The sequence below is a fragment of the Pseudophryne corroboree genome, chromosome 7 (genome assembly GCF_028390025.1).
Source record: "Pseudophryne corroboree isolate aPseCor3 chromosome 7, aPseCor3.hap2, whole genome shotgun sequence".
In the NCBI taxonomy this organism is placed as follows: Eukaryota; Metazoa; Chordata; class Amphibia; order Anura; family Myobatrachidae; genus Pseudophryne; species Pseudophryne corroboree.
In genome coordinates, this window is record NC_086450.1 from 178,325,337 (window position 1) to 178,347,907 (window position 22,571).

At 45.9% G+C, this 22,571-nt stretch overlaps 1 protein-coding gene and 1 long non-coding RNA gene across 4 annotated transcripts in view; one reads left to right on the forward strand and one right to left on the reverse strand.

Moving 5' to 3' along the window:
* Positions 1-9,910, forward strand: part of LOC134944891 (uncharacterized) — a 119,429-nt gene extending 109,519 nt beyond the window's left edge. Inside the window, exon 3 of the long non-coding RNA XR_010181978.1 lies at positions 9,796-9,910. This is a non-coding gene — a long non-coding RNA (uncharacterized LOC134944891). The remainder of the gene's footprint in view (positions 1-9,795) is intronic.
* Positions 2,559-22,571, reverse strand: part of LOC134944887 (peroxisomal N(1)-acetyl-spermine/spermidine oxidase-like) — a 108,024-nt gene continuing 88,011 nt past the window's right edge. For all 3 annotated transcript variants that reach the window (XM_063933811.1, XM_063933809.1, XM_063933810.1), the window contains 2 exons: positions 12,031-12,214; positions 2,559-3,659 (listed from right to left, as the gene is read on the reverse strand). In XM_063933811.1, coding sequence (XP_063789881.1) covers positions 3,522-3,659; positions 12,031-12,214 — 322 coding nt within the window. In that variant the 3' untranslated portion in view covers positions 2,559-3,521. The remainder of the gene's footprint in view (positions 3,660-12,030; positions 12,215-22,571) is intronic.

A 22,571-nucleotide genomic window follows, 5' to 3' on the forward strand; every position in this document is an offset into this window, starting at 1 on the left:
TCCTTACGGAGTCCCCAGCATCCTCTACGGACTAGAAGAAATAGATTTACCGGTAGGTTTAAAATCTTATTTTCTGTTTTATGTAGATCAGGGGTGGGGAACCTCCGGCCCGCGGGCCGTTTGGTCCGGCCCACCATCTTGTGTCAGTGAGACACGCTGCCGCTCAGTCCGGCGGCAGCGTGTCTCAGCTGTCAGAACAGGGAGACAGGGAGGAGAGCGCGGCTGTCGAGTGGGAGCGGCGGCGTGTAGTACTTCAAACCAACCGCCGGTCCGTGAGCCAATCAGAGCTCGCGGACCGGCAGCCAATCAGGAGCCGCGGCTGCCGGTCCGCGAGCTCTGATTGGCTCTCGAACCGGCGGCTGGTTTGAAGTACTACACGCCGCCGCTCCCACCCGACAGCCGCGCTCTCCTCCGTGTCCCACGGTAAGCAGCACGGAGGGGAGAGGGGAGGGCATCTGTATACCTGGCACTGTGGGGGTATTTGTATACCTGGCACTGTGGGGGGCATCTGTATACCTGGCACTGTGGGGGGCATTTGTATACCTGGCACTGTGGGGGCATTTGTATACCTGGCACTGTGGGGGCATCTGTATACCTGGCACTGTGAGGGGCATTTGTATACCTGGCACTGTGAGGGGCATTTGTATACCTGGCACTGTGGGGGCATCTGTATACCTGGCACTGTGGGGGCATCTGTATACCTGGCACTGTGGGGACATCTGTATACCTGGCACTGTGAGGGGCATCTGTATACCTGGCACTGTGGGGACATCTGTATACCTGGCACTGTGGGGACATCTGTATACCTGGCACTGTGAGGGGCATTTGTATACCTGGCACTGTGGGGGCATTTGTATACCTGGCACTGTGGGGGCAATTGTGGATCTGGCACCACAGTATTGGGGGCATATGTGTATCACGTCCCATTTTAACTGGCCACACCCATTTTTTGGGCGCGCACACACAGTCCCTCTAAGGGGCAGACCTACTGGGGGGCAGGGTCATTTTTTAAGTTGAGAATTTTTGTATGGCCCCCGAAGGATTTTATAAATATCCAATGGCCCTCGGTAGAAAAAAGGTTCCCCACCCCTGATGTAGATGGACTATTTTGCTCAGGCAGTAAAAGGTGCAATCCACCACTCACTGACTCTCTATTTGTCCTACAGTCCTAGAAGTCTTACACATTAGACATTAACCCTAGACTCTCTGTTAGTCTCAAATGCCTAAGATAATCCTCAATTACTTATGTCAGCAACCATTCAGACGTTTGGTTTAATTTTCTAAACTTTACTTAAAAAGGTCCTGATTCATGTCCTGATGTTGCTGCAGCACAGTACCGATGGATGGTACTTTGCGCATGCGCCAAACCTGTGCAGTACAGGTCTGCGATGTAGCACGCAGGTCATCAACAGACTGTCAGTAATTGGCTGATGGTGTCGCAGATGATCTGATGCTACGTTCTAGGGCACAGCTCGGATCACTAATGCAAGGCGCCTGCATTACCATATAAGTCCTATCGCTGCTGCTTCCATGTAAGCAACAGCGATAGCTGCTCCAACCACATTTGAATCAAGTTCAAAATGACAGCTTGTTATTAGGGGCCACATCTCCACTAAAGTGGTTTTCACAACTGTCTGAAAAGGGAAGTTGCGGCCAAAACCATGGAAACTGCTGTTTTCCGACGTTGGCCACACTTCCCATATGAAGCTTCAGAATGCGATGCTTTTGTTGGCGTTACCTTATAGAAGCCTATGGGCTTCTTTCTGGAATGTCCACTGAGAGGGATTCCTACGGATCCCTCCAAGCATCCCCCGCTACCGCCGAGTCCCTCTGCGCAGAGAGCTCCTGAAGCCGAAACACGGAAGCTCCGACAATGCAAACCGCAGCTCTTATGGGGAGAGCTGTCCTTTGCCTTACTAATCGCATATGTTAGTACATATTCGATTAGTATCTATGCGGTAAGTGGTGGGATGTACCGCACATCCTGCCCAAGGAGTGTTACAGAGCACCAATGTGAGACTGGGGCATGCAGGGAATGCAGTGGCGGAGGCCCAAGATTAAAGGGTCTGGCCAGCCACCACAGAGGGACTTGGCCAACCATTAGAGAAGACAAGCAAAGAACAGAACAGGGCCCCTTTATAAAGGAGGGGACAGGGATGTTTCAGGACCACCCACTTTGATTGGCAGGAGGGTTAATCTTTGTGCAGTTTCCATAGAAACAAACTAAGGCCCAGATTTATCAATCCTTGGAGAGTGATAAATTGCACAGTTATAAAGTACCAACCAATCAGCTCCTAACTGCCATATTACAGTCTGTAAATTACAGTTAGGAACTGATTGGTTGGTACTTTATCACCGTGCAATTTATCACTCACCAAGGCTAGATAAATCTGGTCCTAAGCACCTAAGTGCATCCACGATACTGCTCCACCAAGTTACTGACCCCTAGAGGAGAAGGTGGGGCCCTCAAGACAGTGGGGCCACTGTGAATTTCCCCTGTACACCAGTAGGCCAGTCCAACCATGTGCAATTTGACAAAAAAGCACAGTAAAAAAAAAAACAGAAGAAGAAAGCTTTATTTATTACATTTGAGATTTTGCCAAGCATGTTAACAAATATTTTTTTATTGTTACATAAAATTACACCAGATTTATTTTATCATTCGTAAAATGGTATTTCAACATGGAAGAAACCTTCTGAAAATGTACCCCGAACCTACACGCAAAGGTAGATTAAATTAGAAGGTTCTGTCCAATCCTTGTGTGCGATACTATGCGGGTTATCTGGGCAGGGAAATGTTGCTTGGTTTTTTTTGCCCTGTGCTGGGCGGCCCCCAGCATGTGAGTATATTTATGCAGATTTTGCTATGGAAGCAAGATCTGCGTCCATTGTGTCAGCAAATTACCATATGGATGTTGTGAGAACGGGCAGAACACTGGCACCTTGTGACCAAAGGCATTGACTATTTTCCCTTGCACCCAATAGAGGTGTGAGAAAAAATGAGCATTGCAGACCATATTATGACTACACAACTGCGATAAACTGAATTCCCCCCAAAGTAATCAATACTTGTTGGAAAGCAGCATGCACATTCACTAGGAGGTACTGTAGCAGCATTACCAAGGCATGAGGCATCTATGGCGATGTCACTAATTCCTAAGCTGTATGTGGGTTCAGACCACAATAAGGGCTCCCCCTGCAGTGTGTGGGGAACAGTCCATTGCTAATTGTTCTCTCCATAATGAGGAGCTGTTAGTTACAGAAAGGATACATATATATTATAAATAAATTAAATACATACATACAATAATAAAGGCCATAAATATAGATTTGATAGCTCTATGTAATTCTAGAACAATTTAATTTGTGGTGTGTTTTTCAATTTAAAATGCTAAAAACCTAGATGAACAGAAATTCTTCCATAAGCAATAGCTGAATATTAGATCACCTGCAGTACAAACACACTGGCACTTGGGTGCAGGAAGTTGTTTTATTGCAGACATGACGATCAGTAGACATAACTACAGACGTGGGCTGGCCTTGAACTCATGCAGCTGTATAATGCGCTCAGCTTCCCGCACACCTGTCATGTAAGCGCCATGTGTAGTTGTATAGAAGTTAGGGTGCGTGGCCTCTCCTGCAAACAGGACCTGCAGCGGCTGCATTAAGGGACAGAAAAAAGGAGAATGTATGACACCAAAATAAATTTGTACATTTGCTGCAAAGGACATTGTTGCTGTTTGATGAATGTTCTTTGTCAGCATATATTTATATATCTATACCACATAGCAGGAGCAGAACACTACAGCACCCCATAGCATCAGAACCCCAGAACACTACATCGCCCCCTAGAGTACATTCTCACTCAGCCCACAGAGGGGGCCTTTTCAGAGTAAATACCACAGCTGCAGGGTGTGTGGTGACTGAGAGCCTCCCGCTCACAATGGCTGAGAGTAGCTATTCAGATGCTCGCAGATGATCATGTTGCATGTGGGATCCGGTCTGAAGATCGACAGTGTCTAGGTCGACAATGTTTAGGCCGACCACTATAGGTCGACAGTCACTAGGTCGACATGGATGGAAGGTCGACAGGGTTTCTAGGTCGACAGGTCTAAAGGTCGACATGAGTTTTTCACATTTTTTTTCTTTTTTTGAATTTTTTCATACTTAACGATCCACGTGGACTACGATTGGAACGGTAAAGTGTGCCGAGCGAAGCGGTAGCGGAGCGAAGGCACCATGCCCGAAGCATGGCGAGCGACGCGAGCCATGCGAGGGGACGCGGTGCACTAATTTGGGATCCCAGTCACTCTACGAAGAAAACGACACAAAAAAAAAAAAAATCCTCATGTCGACCTTTAGACCTGTCGACCTAGAACATGTCGACCTAGAAACCCTGTCGACCTTCCATCCATGTCGACCTAGTGACTGTCGACCTATAGTGGTCGACCTAAACATTGTCGACCTAGACACTGTCGATTTGATGAACCACACCCGTCGCATGTATGTTGTTGTACTAAAAAAGTGTACTCTAAATATTCAATATAAAAGAGATAATCAGGCACAACTAGTGGTTTATACACAGTAAATTAATACTCTGGATAAGGACTGGTAATTAAAACAAAGCTGCTCCCAACAAATAGTCTGCAGCTATTCAGATGCAACCAAAAAAGAACCATATATATGTACACAGATAAATATATATGTAGGGAGCACTAATTCATAATACGTATATTAAAAAAAGTATTTAATAATAACAATTAAAAAGTAGCACATAACATTAATGTATAACAATAAAATAAAAAGTATTGCAAAGTGGATATTACCCAATGTATGCAGGGTCCCAATTAATTTGCCCACCACTGGGAAGGAGATCACAGTCCACAGTTTTAGAGTTTCAACAGGCTAGTATAAGCCCTCGCGCTGTACTTCCACCTCTAAATCACTCACCAGAGACAATTATGATTATAAGAATGATCAAGTTAGAACCTATAATAGAAATAATAGGGACCTCTCCACACAAAGAATGAATAGGGAACCAAATAAATATCAACCAAGGAGACCTAGCTATAATTCAGGACCCTCTGGTACTACTAAATATGTGCAAAAAAGGAGCCAAAGACGTATTAATAATCAACCAAAACAATACACAACCAATGATCAAGATCAACATACAGATCATTCTAAATATATAGACAAAGGAGCTAGACCTAAATACACTTCTTCTCTTAGAGAAACTAGTAATTCCTCACAATCTTTTTTAGAGAGAGAACTGTACCCCATGTGGAGAAACAGAAACAGACAGAATCCCCAAACATTAGCTTCACTAAAGAGGAAACTCTCAGATCTAGAGGCACAAGAGGAGGCAGAAAAAAGTCAACACAAAAACTTAAGAAAAGATTGAGAAATAATGTAATTCATAATCTTTCCAACAGAATGCTTACCGAGAGTGAGAAAGCCCTCAGCCAAAAGTCTTAAATTTGCACCCTCTAAGGAACCTAATCTATTTGATCTATTTGTGGAACTTTCACTAGAGATATATGTAGAAAACGCTTCTTCATGAATAAAAATCTGAGGAATCGTTTACAAAATGGTACTCCAATTGTGCTAGATCAGGCAGACCTCTTAGCCATTCATACCTTACAGTCGTTACAACAAGAAAGCACTTTAAGAACTTGTGCTGAACCGATCTTTGACATTGAGGATAAGTCTCTCAATAGATTTAAAAAGAAGTCCGAGTTTTACCCTACCCAATACAAGACGGGCTGTATTGAAGCCTTCTATTCCTCTACACTCAAAGATTTCCAGACTCTATGTAATGAATTATCAAACACCAATAAACGTAAAAAGAGAGATAATCTTCATGTCAATGAGAGAAGAGCATTGAAAAGTCTGAGACAAGATCGCTCAATTATTATTAGAGCTGCAGACAAGGGAGGAGGAACTGTTATTCAGAATATTGAGGACTATGTGTTTGAAGCGAGAAGACAACTGGGCGATACTAAATATTATACAAAACTACATGGGGATCCCACATCCAACTATCAGTCTCTGTTAAAGAATTTGCTCGAGGTTGCTTTATATAAGGGTGCAATATCATAAAATGAGTATCAGTTTTTGTTTTGCCCCCACCCTGTTATACCCACATACTATCACCTCCCCAAAATTCACAACAGACTACAGTCACCTCCTGGGAGTTCTATTATTTCTGGTATTGGGTCCCTCACCACTAACCTTTCAGCTTTTGTAGATTCTATTTTGCAGTCACATGTTAACTCTCTCAGATCATATATAAAAGATACTACACAATTTTTGAACCAAATAGGTAGTTTAGTTTGGAAAGACAATTTTCTGTTTATGACCTGTGACGTCGAGTCACTTTATACCAATATACCTCATACGTTGGGTACCGTATCATTAGGTACCTATCTACGATCCGATGCTGATCTGAGTGAGACTGAACAATCCTTTCTGTTAGAGGCGGTTCACTTTATTCTTGAGTACTTGCTTGAGTACTGTATTTTTACTAAGTCAGATGTTTTTATTACTATTTTTATATATATATATATATATATATATTTTTTATAGAATTTTTATCCCATTTTTGTATTAAATACCCCGCTTTTTTATATATATACATTGCCTTCTGAAGTAAACTGTCATATATTTTTCTATATACTGGGTACCTTATGTTTATTTGTTGGTCCGATACACCATTGGTTGCATATACCCCCATTCTTTGGTTTGATATATATATATATATATATATACACACACATTAAGAAGAGGTGGTGATCGCAACAAGCTACTTTTGAAACAGGAGAGTAGTTGGATTTACCAGTTGAACTCTATGACCCCAGATGGGCTAAATGAGGAGCTATTGTTATCACCTTTTCTGTAGGACATTATGGGTGGATCTGTGACCAGGCTTAAAGGGGGTACACGGAGCGATGTTCAGCTAATTTCTAAGCAATCTGACTAGACTGCTTAGATATTAGCTGAACATCGCTCCGTGTGTAGGGGTGCCGGCGACAGCGATGTGCGGTCCCATGCGTTGCTATCGCCGATACTAGATCGGCCTGCATGCAGGCATAATCTAGCAGGCCGCTCATTTCACCGACGGGTGAAATGAGCACCCCCCCATCGCGCTGTGCTGAGCTGGGGGAGAGATGTGTGCTGAGCGCTCTGTGCTAGACCGCTCAGCACACATCTCTGGGGGAATCTCCCCATCAGTACGGCCCTTATCCGATCTTATATTGAATATAATACTTATGTGATTTACAGGCCGTTTGTTACCTTTTCCACACTGATGAACTCCTATATGTGTTTTGTTACTTTTTTTGTTTGTTTATGTTATATTATTAGGATCACGTGTTTTATATGTGTACAAACATGATTTATACACAACCAAGGTAAGGGGCTATAATGAGCCCTGCTATCCTATACCTGATATGTGGATGTTTTATCAAACTGTAAAAATTGTGATATTGATTGTGTATACATGTTTTAGACGTTTACACATTGCTGTTTTGGTAATGTATTTAATAGCTTAATATGCTTGGTATTGGTCATCAATTTAATGAGGTATTCGGATGTAGTTCAAACTTAGGATAACAGTGGTGTGGCAATGCAGTACGTGTAGTATATATGTCTTAAATGTAATTGCACTTGATTTTGTTTAAGTTTACATCTGGCCTCCCAGTTCCATGTCATGACCTATGGGCGGGCTTTGTTGTCCGGTAGCCTGGGGACAGGTGGGCAGGTAGCCCGGGGTTACTTCTGAATTGCACTGCGCATGTGCATGAACAGAGTGACTGACAAGTAGAGAGCCTCTGTGGGAGGAAATGGGGGGAAGGGGAGGGGGGACAGAAACGCAGGACCATCATGACCTCATTGCAAATCCCGCAGCTGTGACATTTACATATTTGTGCACAGTATTTGGATAGAAAGATGGAGCAATGGCGGCTTTTACAACCGTCTCTGAATCAGGCCCTAAATCTCATTTGGAAGATTGACTTTGAGATGGTGAGATGAGACCCAGGATGAATTGGCAGAAAGACATTGAGTAATGCCGGCAAACAAAGATGGTGAGAGATCCGGAGAGTATAGGTAAATTTAGGTGTCACCCACATACAGATGAGGACATAGGACTGAGCCTTGTGGTTGTGGTACTCCAACTGATAGAGGAAGCGAAGAGGAGGTGGATCCAGAGAAGCAAACACTGAAAGAGCAATTTGATAAGCAGGATGAGAACCAGGATAGGACAGGGTGCTGAAGACCTAGGGACTGTAGCGGTTTAATGAAAAGAGAGTGTTCAACATAAAGTTAGCTGTATGTATACCTTGGTTTTTTTGTGGCTGCCCCTTAGATGGCAGCATGTTTTATACACATATCCTGCAGTCTGCTGTCTGGCCTGTAGGTGGAGACAGACTATTTGCCTTTCAGTCTCTTGTAAATCTAGTAATGACTTATTCATTGCACTAGTTTTCTGGTGGCTATGTTCCCTTCATTCTCATTGCCTTTATCTACACCTTAACCACATCCTGAATTTTAGCATTCATTTGCCTCCAGAGGGTTAAATTCAATAGTCGATATAGTAAACAACGTCGCTCATTTTGACCCTTCCTAAGTGATATCGTTTACTATATTGCCCAGTGTGTACGCAGTAAGCGATGAACGATGCGACGCCCCGTTAACGAAGCTCGCTGTCACCTGGGCAGGCAGCCCAATTGGACTTATCGTCCAAAGCTGCATGCACGGTCCAGCCATGGCATGCGATATTGCACAGTGTGTATGCCCACGTCGGGCAGCCCGGGCCGGAAGGGGGACACACTAGGCATTGTCGCTCATGGAGCAGATTGCCTAGTGTGTACCCACCTTAAAAGATGACTTTAACACGGAAATGTAAAACGGTAATGATATTAAAGACAAACACTTCCTGTCTTTTTCTTTTATTCTTTTCATTTCTGGGTTAAACATGTTGAATAACAACTGTATTCAACCCCCCTGGTCTGACTGACCCGGATCCTGCTAATTGGTCTCTAACACGCTCTCTAATCAGTATCCTGTTGATAGATCTACAGTAAAAAGATAGACAGTCAATAGGTCCCCCAAATGGTGGGAATGCAAAAGGTCGACAGGGTCAAATGTCGACAGGTATAAGGTAGACAGTGCTTAAGGTCGACAGGTTCAAAAGATTGATATGACAATTGTTGACACACATATGGTCAACACAAGGTTTTTTTTTCAACTTTTTTCATCATTTATCATCCACATGGACTATGACTGGAAATAGTAACCTGTGCCAAGTGCAGTGGTAGCAGAGCGAGGCATCTTGCCCGAAGCGCGGCGAGCGAAGCGAGCACGCAAGGATACACGTTTCCACTCATTTGATTCAGATATGGTGAAACATACAAAATGACACAAAAAACAAAAAAAAATTGTGTCAACCATTTTCATGGTCAACCTTTTGATCTACCTATTACACTTGTCGACCTTTTGCACCTGTCAACCTTTTACATTTGACCCTGTCAGCCTTTTGAGTATGTCTTTACTGTAGATCTATTAAACCACACCCCTCTAATCCATATGGAGTAACCTTGATTGAGCCTATTTTCAGAATCCTGTGCTCTTTCCCGGCACCCGTGTAATTATTGTGTAATTCCAACTCTCTACATTCCTTGTGCTTCAGTATTATTTCTTTGCTAGGCATTAACCACATTCACTATTCTCAGATATATTTGTTCACTGATTTGTTCTATGTAACAGTATTTATTTCATGTGATTGGTTTACAGCCTGGGTGAGAATAGCTGGTATGCTGAAATCTGGAACTGTGCCATCATAAATGATCTGATAAGTACTGGTTGTTGAAAAACTGGGCTATAACAGGTAGAATGCGTAATCTTCAGGTATGAGTAAACAGGTAAGAAAGTGACCTTGGTTCCGGTATGAATGGTCGACGGTCATTAGGTCGACATGGACACATGATCGACACATGAAAATGGTCGACACATGAAAAGGTAGACATGTATTTTTGAACTGTTTTTGGTGTAATTTTTTCCGTAACATGACCAGGAACCTCAAATAGTGTACCGCGTCCCCTTGCATGGCTCGCTTCACGTTACTATTCCCAATCGTAGTCCTTGTGGATGGTAAAATATGAAAAATCAAAAAAATTAAAAAGTTATTTTAAAAAGCCATGTCGACCTTTTCACGTGTCGACCATTTTCATGTGCCGACTATGTGTCTATGTCGACCATGTCAATGTTGACCAATAGTGGTCGACCGAATGACTGTCGACCATACAAACGGATACCACTGTCAATGGGGTTGAGAGGTAGATAAATGCATGTGATGCATATATCCCCCTTTTTATGCAAACTGTGATTTATCCACCTTTGCAGCTGCTGCCTGGCACGGAGTGCCAATAATCAGCTTTATTTCCACAATTATTCGCATTCTCTTTGCCCGTTTCCTCAGTTATATTCCAAAGTTATTGCCATGGCTTTGTTGCATACCTTAACATTTAGCCACAGTAAATTTCATCTGCCATTTCACATCCCAGCTTGCCATCTTGCAAAAATATTATTGTAGCATTAATTAGTACCCTGCTTTGTATTAATAACTCTGCATAGCTTCGAGTCATTAGACAGTATAAATCCCCTTTTTATTCTAGGCCACTATCACTATTCTATATAGCATTGCTGTGCTGGTGCCAGTAAATGTGTTTGAAGAACTCAACATTTAGTAGAGTTCCACTGCTTGTCTCTTATTCCAATTAATTAATTAATTCATTAATTTCCTCTCAGAACTCTCTAGTTAATCTAGTGGGCTGGTGAGGTAGGAATAATGAGAAGACACGAAAATGGCCGTTCTCCCTGCCTACAATTTAGTGGATAAGTAGAGTAGACGTAAGGATAAAGGGGCCGCAGCAAAGCCCTTCCCTGGTGTACATCCGGGTGGTCTTCTGTATGCCGAATGTCGGGATCCTGGCGCACAGTATACCGGCGCCGGAATCCCGACACCCGGCATACCGACAACTATTCTCCCTCGTGGGGGTCCACGACCCCCCTGGAGGGAGAATAAAATAGTGTGGCGCGCTTAGCTCCCGGCGGTCGGGCTCCCGGCGCCGGTATGCTGGGCGTCGGGAGCCCGAGCGCCGGCATACCGTACGACACCCGTACATCCACGTGGGCAAGGACAGCCATAAAAACCTGCACCAGCCCCATGACGTGCAGTTTTGGCTTTCTGTGTGAGCGGTTGAGTATCTCTCTATATGCAAATGCTTTCAGTGTCACGTCTGCAACACTCCCATAGGGTTAGTATTGGGATCCCGACGGTTGGGATGCCGGCTGTCAAAATACAGACAGGGCAACCGGTGTTTAAAATTGCGACATAGTTAAATAGCTAACCCTGATCCCTAATACCCCTAACCCACCTTTCCTGCAGCGTAAACCTACCCGAAGCAGACTAAACCTAGAAGTCTAACCCTAACCCTGCCTGGGGTGCCTAACCTTACATCCCCCGTCCGTCCCCCCCTCCCCCTGGCGCAGCTTACCTCTCCGGCGACCCGTTTAATCAACGTTCAGGATCCCAGCACCAGCATTCTGAGTAGTGTCAAGATCCCAGTGTCTGTATTTCGACTGCCGGGATTCTGACCGGCGGGATCCCTCCCATAGAATGCCCATAAGACGGACCATCTCCAGGCATCCGCTAAGCCAGCTTCCTTTTGCCACCCAGGAACACCCACTATATTTTCAACACATTTCTGAGTCCGCGTGTCTCCTGTGCCTCAACCACAACGCCAACTGTGTGCACACTATCTGGTCACATGGGAAGTGCAACATAGACGCACGCGCAAAAGAAAACAATGACATCACTGCATCCGACATCGGAAGTACGTGCGTCTCAGAATAAGGCCCATCTATTATTACCATGTACATAAGAAAGGAAGTGTCCACTGATAGATGTTTGTCAAGCAGATTACGACAGACGGACAAAATTCAGGCCAGCATGGCAAGGGCACATACCCGGAGAGTCTTCTTGTGGTGGCTGGAGGGCAGCGGTTCACCCAGGGCTGTCTGTTCTTTCACTGCATCCACTCCCACTGGCACATTGGTGTAGGAGCCTCGGAAGTAGGGGTTGCTGTGCCATGTGGAACGCAGCACCTTGCGCAGTTCTGTCACTGGCCAGCCAGTAAATTGCTTCAAGAGACTGAGAAATACAATGGAAGAGAAATGTTCACTTACAGTAACTAAGTGGTGGGTGCCATCTAAATTAAATAGAAAAAGAGCATTATTTATTCAGCAGCCGCTAATGTGGAAAATGTGATTCACTTATTGTTGCTGAATTAGAAAGAGGAGGACAATTGTATTACGGCAGGACTATTAATAGCCCACTGGTGATTCCCTTGCTTTGCATTCCCTAGATAAGAGCTGAAGACATTTAAATAGCTGCAAATAGGAAGAAACTATGGATATGGGATAGAACTTGTGGCTTTTAATAGTTCTCCAGCTAAGTGCCTCAGAGATAGGCAAAACCCAACCGGGGGAATGCAGTAGTCATTTCCGATACTAGGTACATTAAGTATGGACAAGTGGCTGGGAAGAGCGAAGTGGTCGCTTGTAAAACTATTTTTTCATCAGTTGGGTCAGATGTCAGGAAGTTCTCACAGCATCGTGAGAGAGCTATATAGAAACAAATATGATGGCCTAGCAATTTATTAGGAATAAGTGGCGTCACCAAGGTATGAGTCATAAATAAAACTGATAGGCTGCGTTCTAATGGCTGCTTCCACTGCATGTTCCTGTATCCTCCCTTATATCCTAGCAGCCGATGATAATGTCAGTAGCAGTCTATTTTTTTATTCTACTCTAGTGTGTCTCTGTATTTCCTAATTGCACATAAATATTTTGGTCACCCCTATCCTATGTAGGCCATACTGAAGACACCGTCAGTATATGTCTGCAATGGTCACTTTGCTCATGTGCGGGACGTCAATGCCAATTGTTGCAATCTGGCACCACTATCTTCCGTTCCATCTGTCCTGTACATACTACATATTTCTGTGATCCTTTTCTTCATTAGCCACTCACACAATGGCAGAGTTAACTATAGATGCCGAACAGGACAACTGAGGTCACATCCAGGTTGTCCCATGGATTAGGGGCCACTCAGCCCAGGGAACATTGGCCCAGATCTATCAAGTCGTGGGGAGTGATAAATTGCACGGTGATAAAGTACCAACCAACCAGCTCCTAACTGTCATGTTACAGGTTGTGCTTGTTTGGTACTTTATCACCGTACAATTTATGATTGATAAATCTGGGCTATTGTTTGTATGGAAATTTGATTACTACTATTTTGGGAGTTGCAAATTTGAAAGGACATTTTGGAAGGGTGGAGCCCACTAATATAATTTTGAGTGGACATGTTTGAGGGCGACATGTATGAAAGTGCGTAGGTTGTACTCGGAGACGGCTCAGGAAAATAGATATAATAGGTGCATGGGACGGGTGGTCTTCTGTTTGCCGGCGGTCGGGCTCCCGGCGCTCAGTATACCGGCGCCGGGAGCCCGACCGCCGGCATACCGACACTTATTTTCCCTCGTGGGGGTCCACGACCCCCATAGCCACCGTGCCCGTAGCGTGGCGAGCGCAGCGAGCCCGCAAGGGGCTCATTTGCGCTCGCCAAGCTGTCGGTAAGCCGGCGGTCGGGCTCCCGGCGCCGGGATGCTGGTCGCCGGGAGCCCGACCGCCGGCCAGCCGTAGTGAACCCGCATGGGACACATGCAATAATTGATGCATATTTTGTTTAGAGTTGCTACTGGAGCACAGACAGTAAGGTGCATGCATTAGGTTAACTGGAAAGACAGGAAATATACATTGCATACATTGCTACTGCAGTTTCCAACAGAACAGTATAAGTATTTATAAGATGTGATATATCGGAACTGATTCTGTGTCGCACGCAATGCTGACGTTCGGCGTCTCTAAAAATGTCTTCCACTGTGTGTACACAGAGAGTCACAGTAGTGACTGAGACATACAGCGTTCCTGGGTGGTGACCAGGAGGGGGCTATTCAGATGCAAGGAGATGCACCATCCTATGGGCATGGTATGGGAGTGACATGGGCATGTCACTGAACTGGTTGCGAACTCATGACCTTATTCAGAGATACAGTATACGCAACCAGATCTGCGTTCATCTCCTCACATGCTGAAGGCCGCCCAGCATGTATGAGGCCATCTCGCGATGCGGCCGCAATTAGATTAACTAAGGTTGACCTCTGGCAATGCAGCCTGGCTGCGTTGTCAAGCGGTCAACCGTCATTTTTTTTAGCAGAGCGGCTGAGTATGATGTCACGCTAGTCACCTCGAAAACAGTCCGTCCCCCCTCAACATCGCCATTCACTGTCAATTACATTGTGGTTGCATTCATTGGGGATGCGACCGCAATGCAGCAATCTGCGCTGCAGCCCCGGGTCAAAATGACCCTCTCAGTCACTTAAAATAAGAATTTACTTACCGATAATTCTATTTCTCGGAGTCCGTAGTGGATGCTGGGGTTCCTGAAAGGACCATGGGGAATAGCGGCTCCGCAGGAGACAGGGCACAAAAGTAAAGCTTTCCGATCAGGTGGTGTGCACTGGCTCCTCCCCCTATGACCCTCCTCCAAGCCAGTTAGGTACTGTGCCCGGACGAGCGTACACAATAAGGAAGGAATTTTGAATCCCGGGTAAGACTCATACCAGCCACACCAATCACACCGTACAACTTGTGATCTAAACCCAGTTAACAGTATGATAACAGCGGAGCCTCTGAAAAGATGGCTCACAACAATAATAACCCGATTTTTGTAACTATGTACAAGTATTGCAGATAATCCGCACTTGGGATGGGCGCCCAGCATCCACTACGGACTCCGAGAAATAGAATTATCGGTAAGTAAATTCTTATTTTCTCTATCGTCCTAGTGGATGCTGGGGTTCCTGAAAGGACCATGGGGATTATACCAAAGCTCCCAAACGGGCGGGAGAGTGCGGATGACTCTGCAGCACCGAATGAGAGAACTCCAGGTCCTCCTTAGCCAGGGTATCAAATTTGTAGAATTTAGCAAACGCGTTTGCCCCTGACCAAGTAGCTGCTCGGCAAAGTTGTAAAGCCGAGACCCCTCGGGCAGCCGCCCAAGATGAGCCCACCTTCCTTGTGGAATGGGCATTTACATATTTTGGCTGTGGCAGGCCTGCCACAGAATGTGCAAGCTGAATTGTATTACACATCCAACTAGCAATAGTCTGCTTAGAAGCAAGAGCACCCAGTTTGTTGGGTGCATACAGGATAACAGCAAGTCAGTTTTCCTGACTCCAGCCGTCCTGGAACATATTTTCAGGGCCCTGACAACATCTAGCAACTTGGAGTCCTCCAAGTCCCTAGTAGGTGCAAGGCACCACAATAAGCTGGTTCAGGTGAAACACTGACACCACCTTAGGGAGAGAACTGGGGACGAGTCCGCAGCTCTGCCCTGTCCGAATGGACAAACAGATATGGGCTTTTTTGAGAAAAAACCACCAATTTGACACTCGCCTGGTCCAGGCCAGGGCCAAGAGTATGGTCACTTTTCATGTGAGATGCTTCAAATCCACAGATTTGACTGGTTTTAAACCAATGTGATTTGAGGAATCCCAGAACTACGTTGGGATCCCACAGTGCCACTGGAGGCACAAAAGGGGGTTGTATATGCAATACTCCCTTGACAAACTTCTGGACTTCAGGAACTGAAGCCAATTCTTTCTGGAAGAAAATCGACAGGGCCGAAATTTGAACCTTAATGGACCCCAATTTGAGGCCCATAGACACTCCTGTTTGCAGGAATGCAGGAAACGACCGAGTTGAGATTTCTTTGTGGGGCCTTCCTGGCCTCACACCACGCAACATATTTTCGCCACATGTGGTGATAATGTTGTGCGGTCACCTCCTTTCTGGCTTTGACCAGGGTAGGAATGACCTCTTCCGGAATGCCTTTTTTCCCTTTAGGATCCGGCTTTCCACCGCCATGCCGACAAACGCAGCTGCGGTAAGTCTTGGAACAGACATGGTACTTGCTGAAGCAAGTCCCTTCTTAGCGGCAGAGGCCATAAGACCTCTGTAAGCATCTCTTGAAGTTCCGGGTACCAAGTCCTTCTTGGCCAATCCGGAGCCATGAGTATAGTTCTTACTCCTCTACGTCTTATAATTCTCAGCACCTTAGGTATGAGAAGCAGAGGAGGGAACACATACACCGACTGGTACACCCACGGTGTTACCAGAACGTCCACAGCTATTGCCTGAGGGTCTCTTGACCTGGCGCAATACCTGTCCCGTTTTTTTGTTCAGACGGGACGCCATCATGTCCACCTTTGGTATTTCCCAACGGTTTACAATCATGTGGAAAAAACTTCCCGATGAAGTTTCCACTCTCCCGGGTGGAGGTCGTGCCTGCTGAGGAAGTCTGCTTCCCAGTTTCCATTCCCGGGATGAAACACTGCTGACAGTGCTATCACATGATTTTCCGCCCAGCGAAAAGTCCTTGCAGTTTTTGCCATTGCCCTCCTGCTTCTTGTGTCGCCCTGTCTGTTTACGTGGGCGACTGCCGTGATGTTTTTCCCACTGGATCAATACCGGCTGACCTTGAAGCAGAGGTCTTGCTAAGCTTAGAGCATTATAAATTTACCCTTAGCTCCAGTATATTTATGTGGAGAAAAGTCTCCAGACTTGATCACACTCCCTGGAAATTTTTTCCTTGTGTGACTGCTCCCCAGCCTCTCGGGCTGGGCTCCGTGGTCACCAGCATCCAATCCTGAATGCCGAATCTGCGGCCCTCTAGAAGATGAGCACTCTATAACCACCACAGGAGAGACACCCTTGTCCTTGGATATAGGGTTATCCGCTGATGCATCTGAAGATGCGATCCGGACCATTTGTCCAGCAGATCCCACTGAAAAGTTCTTGCGTGAAATCTGCCGAATGGAATTGCTTCGTAGGAAGCCACCATTTTTACCAGGACCCTTGTGCAATGATGCACTGTTTTTAGGAGGTTCCTGACTAGCTCGGATAACTCCCTGGCTTTCTCTTCCGGGAGAAACACCTTTTTCTGGACTGTGTCCAGAATCATCCCTAGGCACAGCAGACGTGTCGTCGGGATCAGCTGCGATTTTGGAATATTTAGAATCCACCCGTGCTGTTGTAGCAGTATCCGAGATAGTGCTACTCCGACCTCCAACTGTTCCCTGGACTATGCCCTTATCAGGAGATCGTCCAAGTAAGGGATAATTAAGACGCCTTTTCTTCGAAGAAGAATCATCATTTCGGCCATTACCTTGGTAAAGACCCGGGGTGCCGTGGACAATCCAAACGGCAGCGTCTGAAACTGATAGTGACAGTTCTGCATCACGAACCTGAGGTACCCTTAGTGAGAAGGGCAAATTTGGGACATAGAGGTAAGCATCCCTGATGTCCCGGGACACTATATAGTCCCCTTCTTCCTGGTTCGTTATCACTGCTCTGAGTGACTCCATCTTGATTTGAACCTTTGTAAGTGTTCAAAAATTTTTTTAGAATAAGTCTCACCTAGCCTTCTGGCTTCAGTACCACAATATAGTGTGGAATAATACCCCTTTTCTTGTAGTAGGAGGGGTAATTTAATTATCACCTGCTGGGAATACAGCTTGTGAATTTTTTCCCATACTGCCTCCTTGTCGGAGGGAGACCTTGGTAAAGCAGACTTCAGGAGCCTGCGAAGGGGAAATGTCTCGACATTCCAATCTGTACCCCTGGGATACTACTTGTAGGATCCAGGGGTCCTGTACGGTCTCAGCGCCATGCTGAGAACTTGTCAGAAGCGGTGGAACGCTTCTGTTCCTGGGAATGGGCTGCCTGCTGCAGTCTTCTTCCCTTTCCTCTATCCCTGGGCAGATATGATCTTATAGGGACGAAAGGACTGAGGCTGAAAAGACGGTGTCTTTTTCTGCAGAGATGTGACTTAGGGTAAAAACGGCGGATTTTCCAGCAGTTGCCGTGGCCACCAGGTCCGATGGACCGACCCCAAATAACTCCTCTTCCTTTATACGGCAATACACCTTTGTGCCGTTTGGAATCTGCATCACCTGACCACTGTCGTGTCCATAACCTCTTCTGGCAGATATGGACATCGCATTTACTCTTGATGCCAGAGTGCAAATATCCCTCTGTGCATCTCGCATATATAGAAATGCATCCTTTAAATGCTCTATAGTCAATAAAATACTGTCCCTGTCAAGGGTATCAATATTTTTAGTCAGGGAATCCGACCAAGCCACCCCAGCTCTGCACATCCAGGCTGAGGCGATCGCTGGTCGCAGTATAACACCAGTATGTGTGTATATACTTTTTATGATATTTTCCAGCCTCCTGTCAGCTGGTCCTTGAGGACGGCCCTATCTATAGACGGTACCGCCACTTGTTTTGATAAGCGTGTGAGCGCCTTATCCACCCTAAGGGGTGTTTCCCAACGCGCCCTAACTTCTGGCGGGAAAGGGTATACCGCCCATAATTTTCTATCGGGGGGAACCCACGCATCATCACACACTTTATTTAATTTATCTGATTCAGGAAAAACTACGGTAGTTTTTTCACATCCCACATAATACCCTCTTTTGTGGTACTTGTAGTATCAGAAATATGTAACACCTCCTTCATTGCCTTTAACGTGTGGCCCTAATAAGGAATACGTTTGTTTATTCACCGTCGACACTGGATTCAGTGTCCCTGTCTGAGTCTGTGTCGACCGACTAAAGTAAACGGGCGTTTTAAGACCCCTGACGGTGTTTTTGAGACGTCTGGACCGGTACTAATTGTTTGTCGGCCGTCTCATGTCGTCAACCGACCTTGCAGCGTGTTGACATTATCACGTAATTCCCTAAATAAGCCATCCATTCCGGTGTCGACTCCCTAGAGAGTGACATCACCATTACAGGCAATTGCTCCGCCTCCTCACCAACATCGTCCTCATATATGTCGACACACACGTACCGACACACAGCACACACACAGGGAATGCTCTGATAGAGGACAGGACCCACTAGCCCTTTGGAGAGACAGAGGGAGAGTTTACCAGCACACACCAAAAACGCTATAATTATATAGGGACAACCTTATATAAGTGTTTTCCCTTATAGCATCTTTTTTATATATTTCTAACGCCAAATTAGTGCCCCCCCTCTCTGTTTTAACCCTGTTTCTGTAGTGCAGTGCAGGGGAGAGCCTGGGAGCCTTCCCTCCAGCCTTTCTGTGAGGGAAAATGGCGCTGTGTGCTGAGGAGATAGGCCCCGCCCCTTTTTCGGCGGCCTCGTCTCCCGCTCTTAACGGATTCTGGCAGGGGTTAAATATCTCCATATAGCCTCCGGAGGCTATATGTGAGGTATTTTTAGCCAAAATAGGTATTCATTTGCCTCCCAGGGCGCCCCCCTCCCAGCGCCCTGCACCCTCAGTGACTGCCGTGTGAAGTGTGCTGAGAGGAAAATGGCGCACAGCTGCAGTGCTGTGCGCTACCTTTAGAAGACTGAGGAGTCTTCTGCCGCCGATTCTGGACCTCTTCTTACTTCAGCATCTGCAAGGGGGCCGGCGGCAAGGCTCCGGTGACCATCCAGGCTGTACCTGTGATCGTCCCTCTGGAGCTGATGTCCAGTAGCCAAGAAGCCAATCCATCCTGCACGCAGGTGAGTTCACTTCTTCTCCCCTAAGTCCCTCGTTGCAGTGATCCTGTTGCCAGCAGGACTCACTGTAAAATAAAAAACCTAAGCTAAACTTTTCTAAGCAGCTCTTTAGGAGAGCCACCTAGATTGCACCCTTCTCGGCCGGGCACAAAAAATCTAACTGGCTTGGAGGAGGGTCATAGGGGGAGGAGCCAGTGCACACCACCTGATCGGAAAGCTTTACTTTTGTGCCCTGTCTCCTGCGGAGCCGCTATTCCCCATGGTCCTTTCAGGAACCCCAGCATCCACTAGGACGATAGAGAAACTATCATACTGAAGGCCATAGTTTGATGGTGCATCCAATGGTTGCGTCACTAAGGACTGATAATAGCTCTAGCACAAAGTCGCAGACATGACAACGGCAAAGACACTAATGAGGTCGCAACTGCATGCAACTTAGAATCATCTTTAGGGGCAGATGTACTAAGCCTGATAAAGTGGAGAGAGATAAAGTACCAGCCAATCAGCTCCTAACTGCCATGTTACAGGTTGTGTTTGAAAAATGACATGAGCTGATTGGTAGACTCTCTCTACTTTATCTCTCTCCAAGGCTAATATATCTGTCCCTCATTGTTTTACTTCCTGGTCTACTAGACAAATCCATTTGTTTTAAGATACATTCCTCATTTACGGCAAAACGTTCTTGTATTCTTGGTAAATGGTACATACACAGTTAAGTAATGAATTACATAAATCATATCATGCTAGGTTACTCTTAGTGACCCGATTACCCCAGTATATGGATTTCCACTAACTGGTGGTTACACCATCATACAGTAGAAGTGAAAATACATGTATTATAGGGGATGCTCAGTATAGGTGCATCAGTCTTTTGTAATTTGCCCCGGTCTCTGTCTCCTCCCAACATCTACATTATAGAGATGGTATGTAATCCATTTACACACATTCTGGTACATTACTCAGACCGGCAATTGCGTCGGCCTGGGTTTGTAGCGCTGTAGCAGCATGGACAGATTCCTTATCAGCGGAAATTGAGACCCTAGATAAGGATACCATTTTATTGACCCTAGGCCATATAAAGGATGCTGTCTTATATATGAGAGATGCTCAAAGAGACATTAGTTTACTGGGTTCCAGAATAAACGCTATGTCAATTTCTGCTAGACGAGTCCTCTGGACCCGGCAGTGGACAGGTGATGCCGACTCAAAAAGACATATGGAGGTCTCACCTTACAAGGGTGAGGAATTGTTTGGGGAAGGGCTCTCGGACCTGGTCTCCACAGCTACGGCAGGTAAATCAAATTTTTTTGCCTTATGTTCCCTCACAGCCTAAGAAAGCGCCACATTATCAAATGCAGTCCTTTCGTTCAAATAAAAGCAAAAGAGTACGTGGATCGTCCTTTCTTGCCAGAGGTAAGGGCAGAGGTAAAAAGCTGCAAAGCTAGTTCCCAGGAACAGCAGTCCTCCCCGGCCTCTGCAAAATCCACCGTATGACGCTGGGGCTCCACTGAGGGAGTCCGCCCCAGTGGGGGCACGTCTTCGACTTTTCAGCCACATCTAGGTTCACTCACAGGTGGATCCCTGGGCAATAGAAATTGTTTCTCAGGGATATAAGCTGGAATTCGAAGAGGTGCCTCCTCGCCGGTTTTTCAAATCAGCTCTACCGACTTCTCCCCTAGAAAGGGAGATAGTGTTAAATGCTATTCACAAATTGTGTCTTCAACAAGTGGTGGTCGAAGTTCCCCTGCTTCAGAGAGGGAAGGGATACTACTCAACCCTGTTTGTAGTTCCGAAACCGGACGGTTCGGTCAGACCCGTATTGAATTTAAAATCCCTGGACCTATACTTAAAACGGTTCAAGTTCAAGATGGAATCGCTCAGAGCATACCTTCATGTCCCCATTTATCCACCTCACCAGGCGTACCTGAGTTTTGTGGTACAGGATTGTCATTACCAATTTCAGACGTTGCCGTTTGGGCTTTCCACGGCCCCGAGGATTTTCACCAAGGTAATGGCGGAAATGATGGTGCTCCTGCGCAAGCAGGGTGTCACAATTATCCCATACTTGGACGATCTCCTCATAAAAGCGAGATCACGAGAGAAGTTACTGAACAGCGTGTCACTTTCATTGAAGGTGTTACAGCAACACGGTTGGATTCTCAATATCCAGTCACAGCTGGTTCCTACGACTCGTCTGACCTTCTTGGGCATGATTCTGGACACAGACCAGAAAAGGGTTTTTCTTCCGATAGAAAAAGCTCAGGAACTCATGACTCTAGTCAAGAACCTATTGAAGCCAAAACAAGTGTCTGTGCATCATTGCACTCAAGTCCTGGGAAAAATGGTGGCAACATACAAAGCCATTCCCTTCGGCAGGTTCCATGCAAGGACTTTCCAATGGGACCTATTGGACAAGTGGTCCGGGTCACATCTACAAATTCATCAGCTGATCACCCTGTCCCCCAGGGCCAGGGTATCTCTCCTGTGGTGGCTGCAGAGTGCTCACCTTTTGTAAGGCCGCAGGTTCGGCATTCAGGATTGGATCCTGGTGACCACGGACGCGAGCCTCAGAGGGTGGGGAGCAGTCACACAGGGAAGAAACTTCCAAGGACTTTGGACAAGTCAAGAGACTTGTCTTCACATCAACATCCTGGAACTGAGGGCCATATACAACGCCCTACGTCAAGCGAAGAACTTACTTCGCGACCAAGCAGTTCTGATCCAGTCAGACAACATCACCGCAGTGGCTCATGTAAACCGCCAAGGCGGCACAAGGAGCAGAGTGGCAATGGCGGAAGCCACCAGGATTCTTCGCTGGGCGGAAAATCATGTAAGCGCACT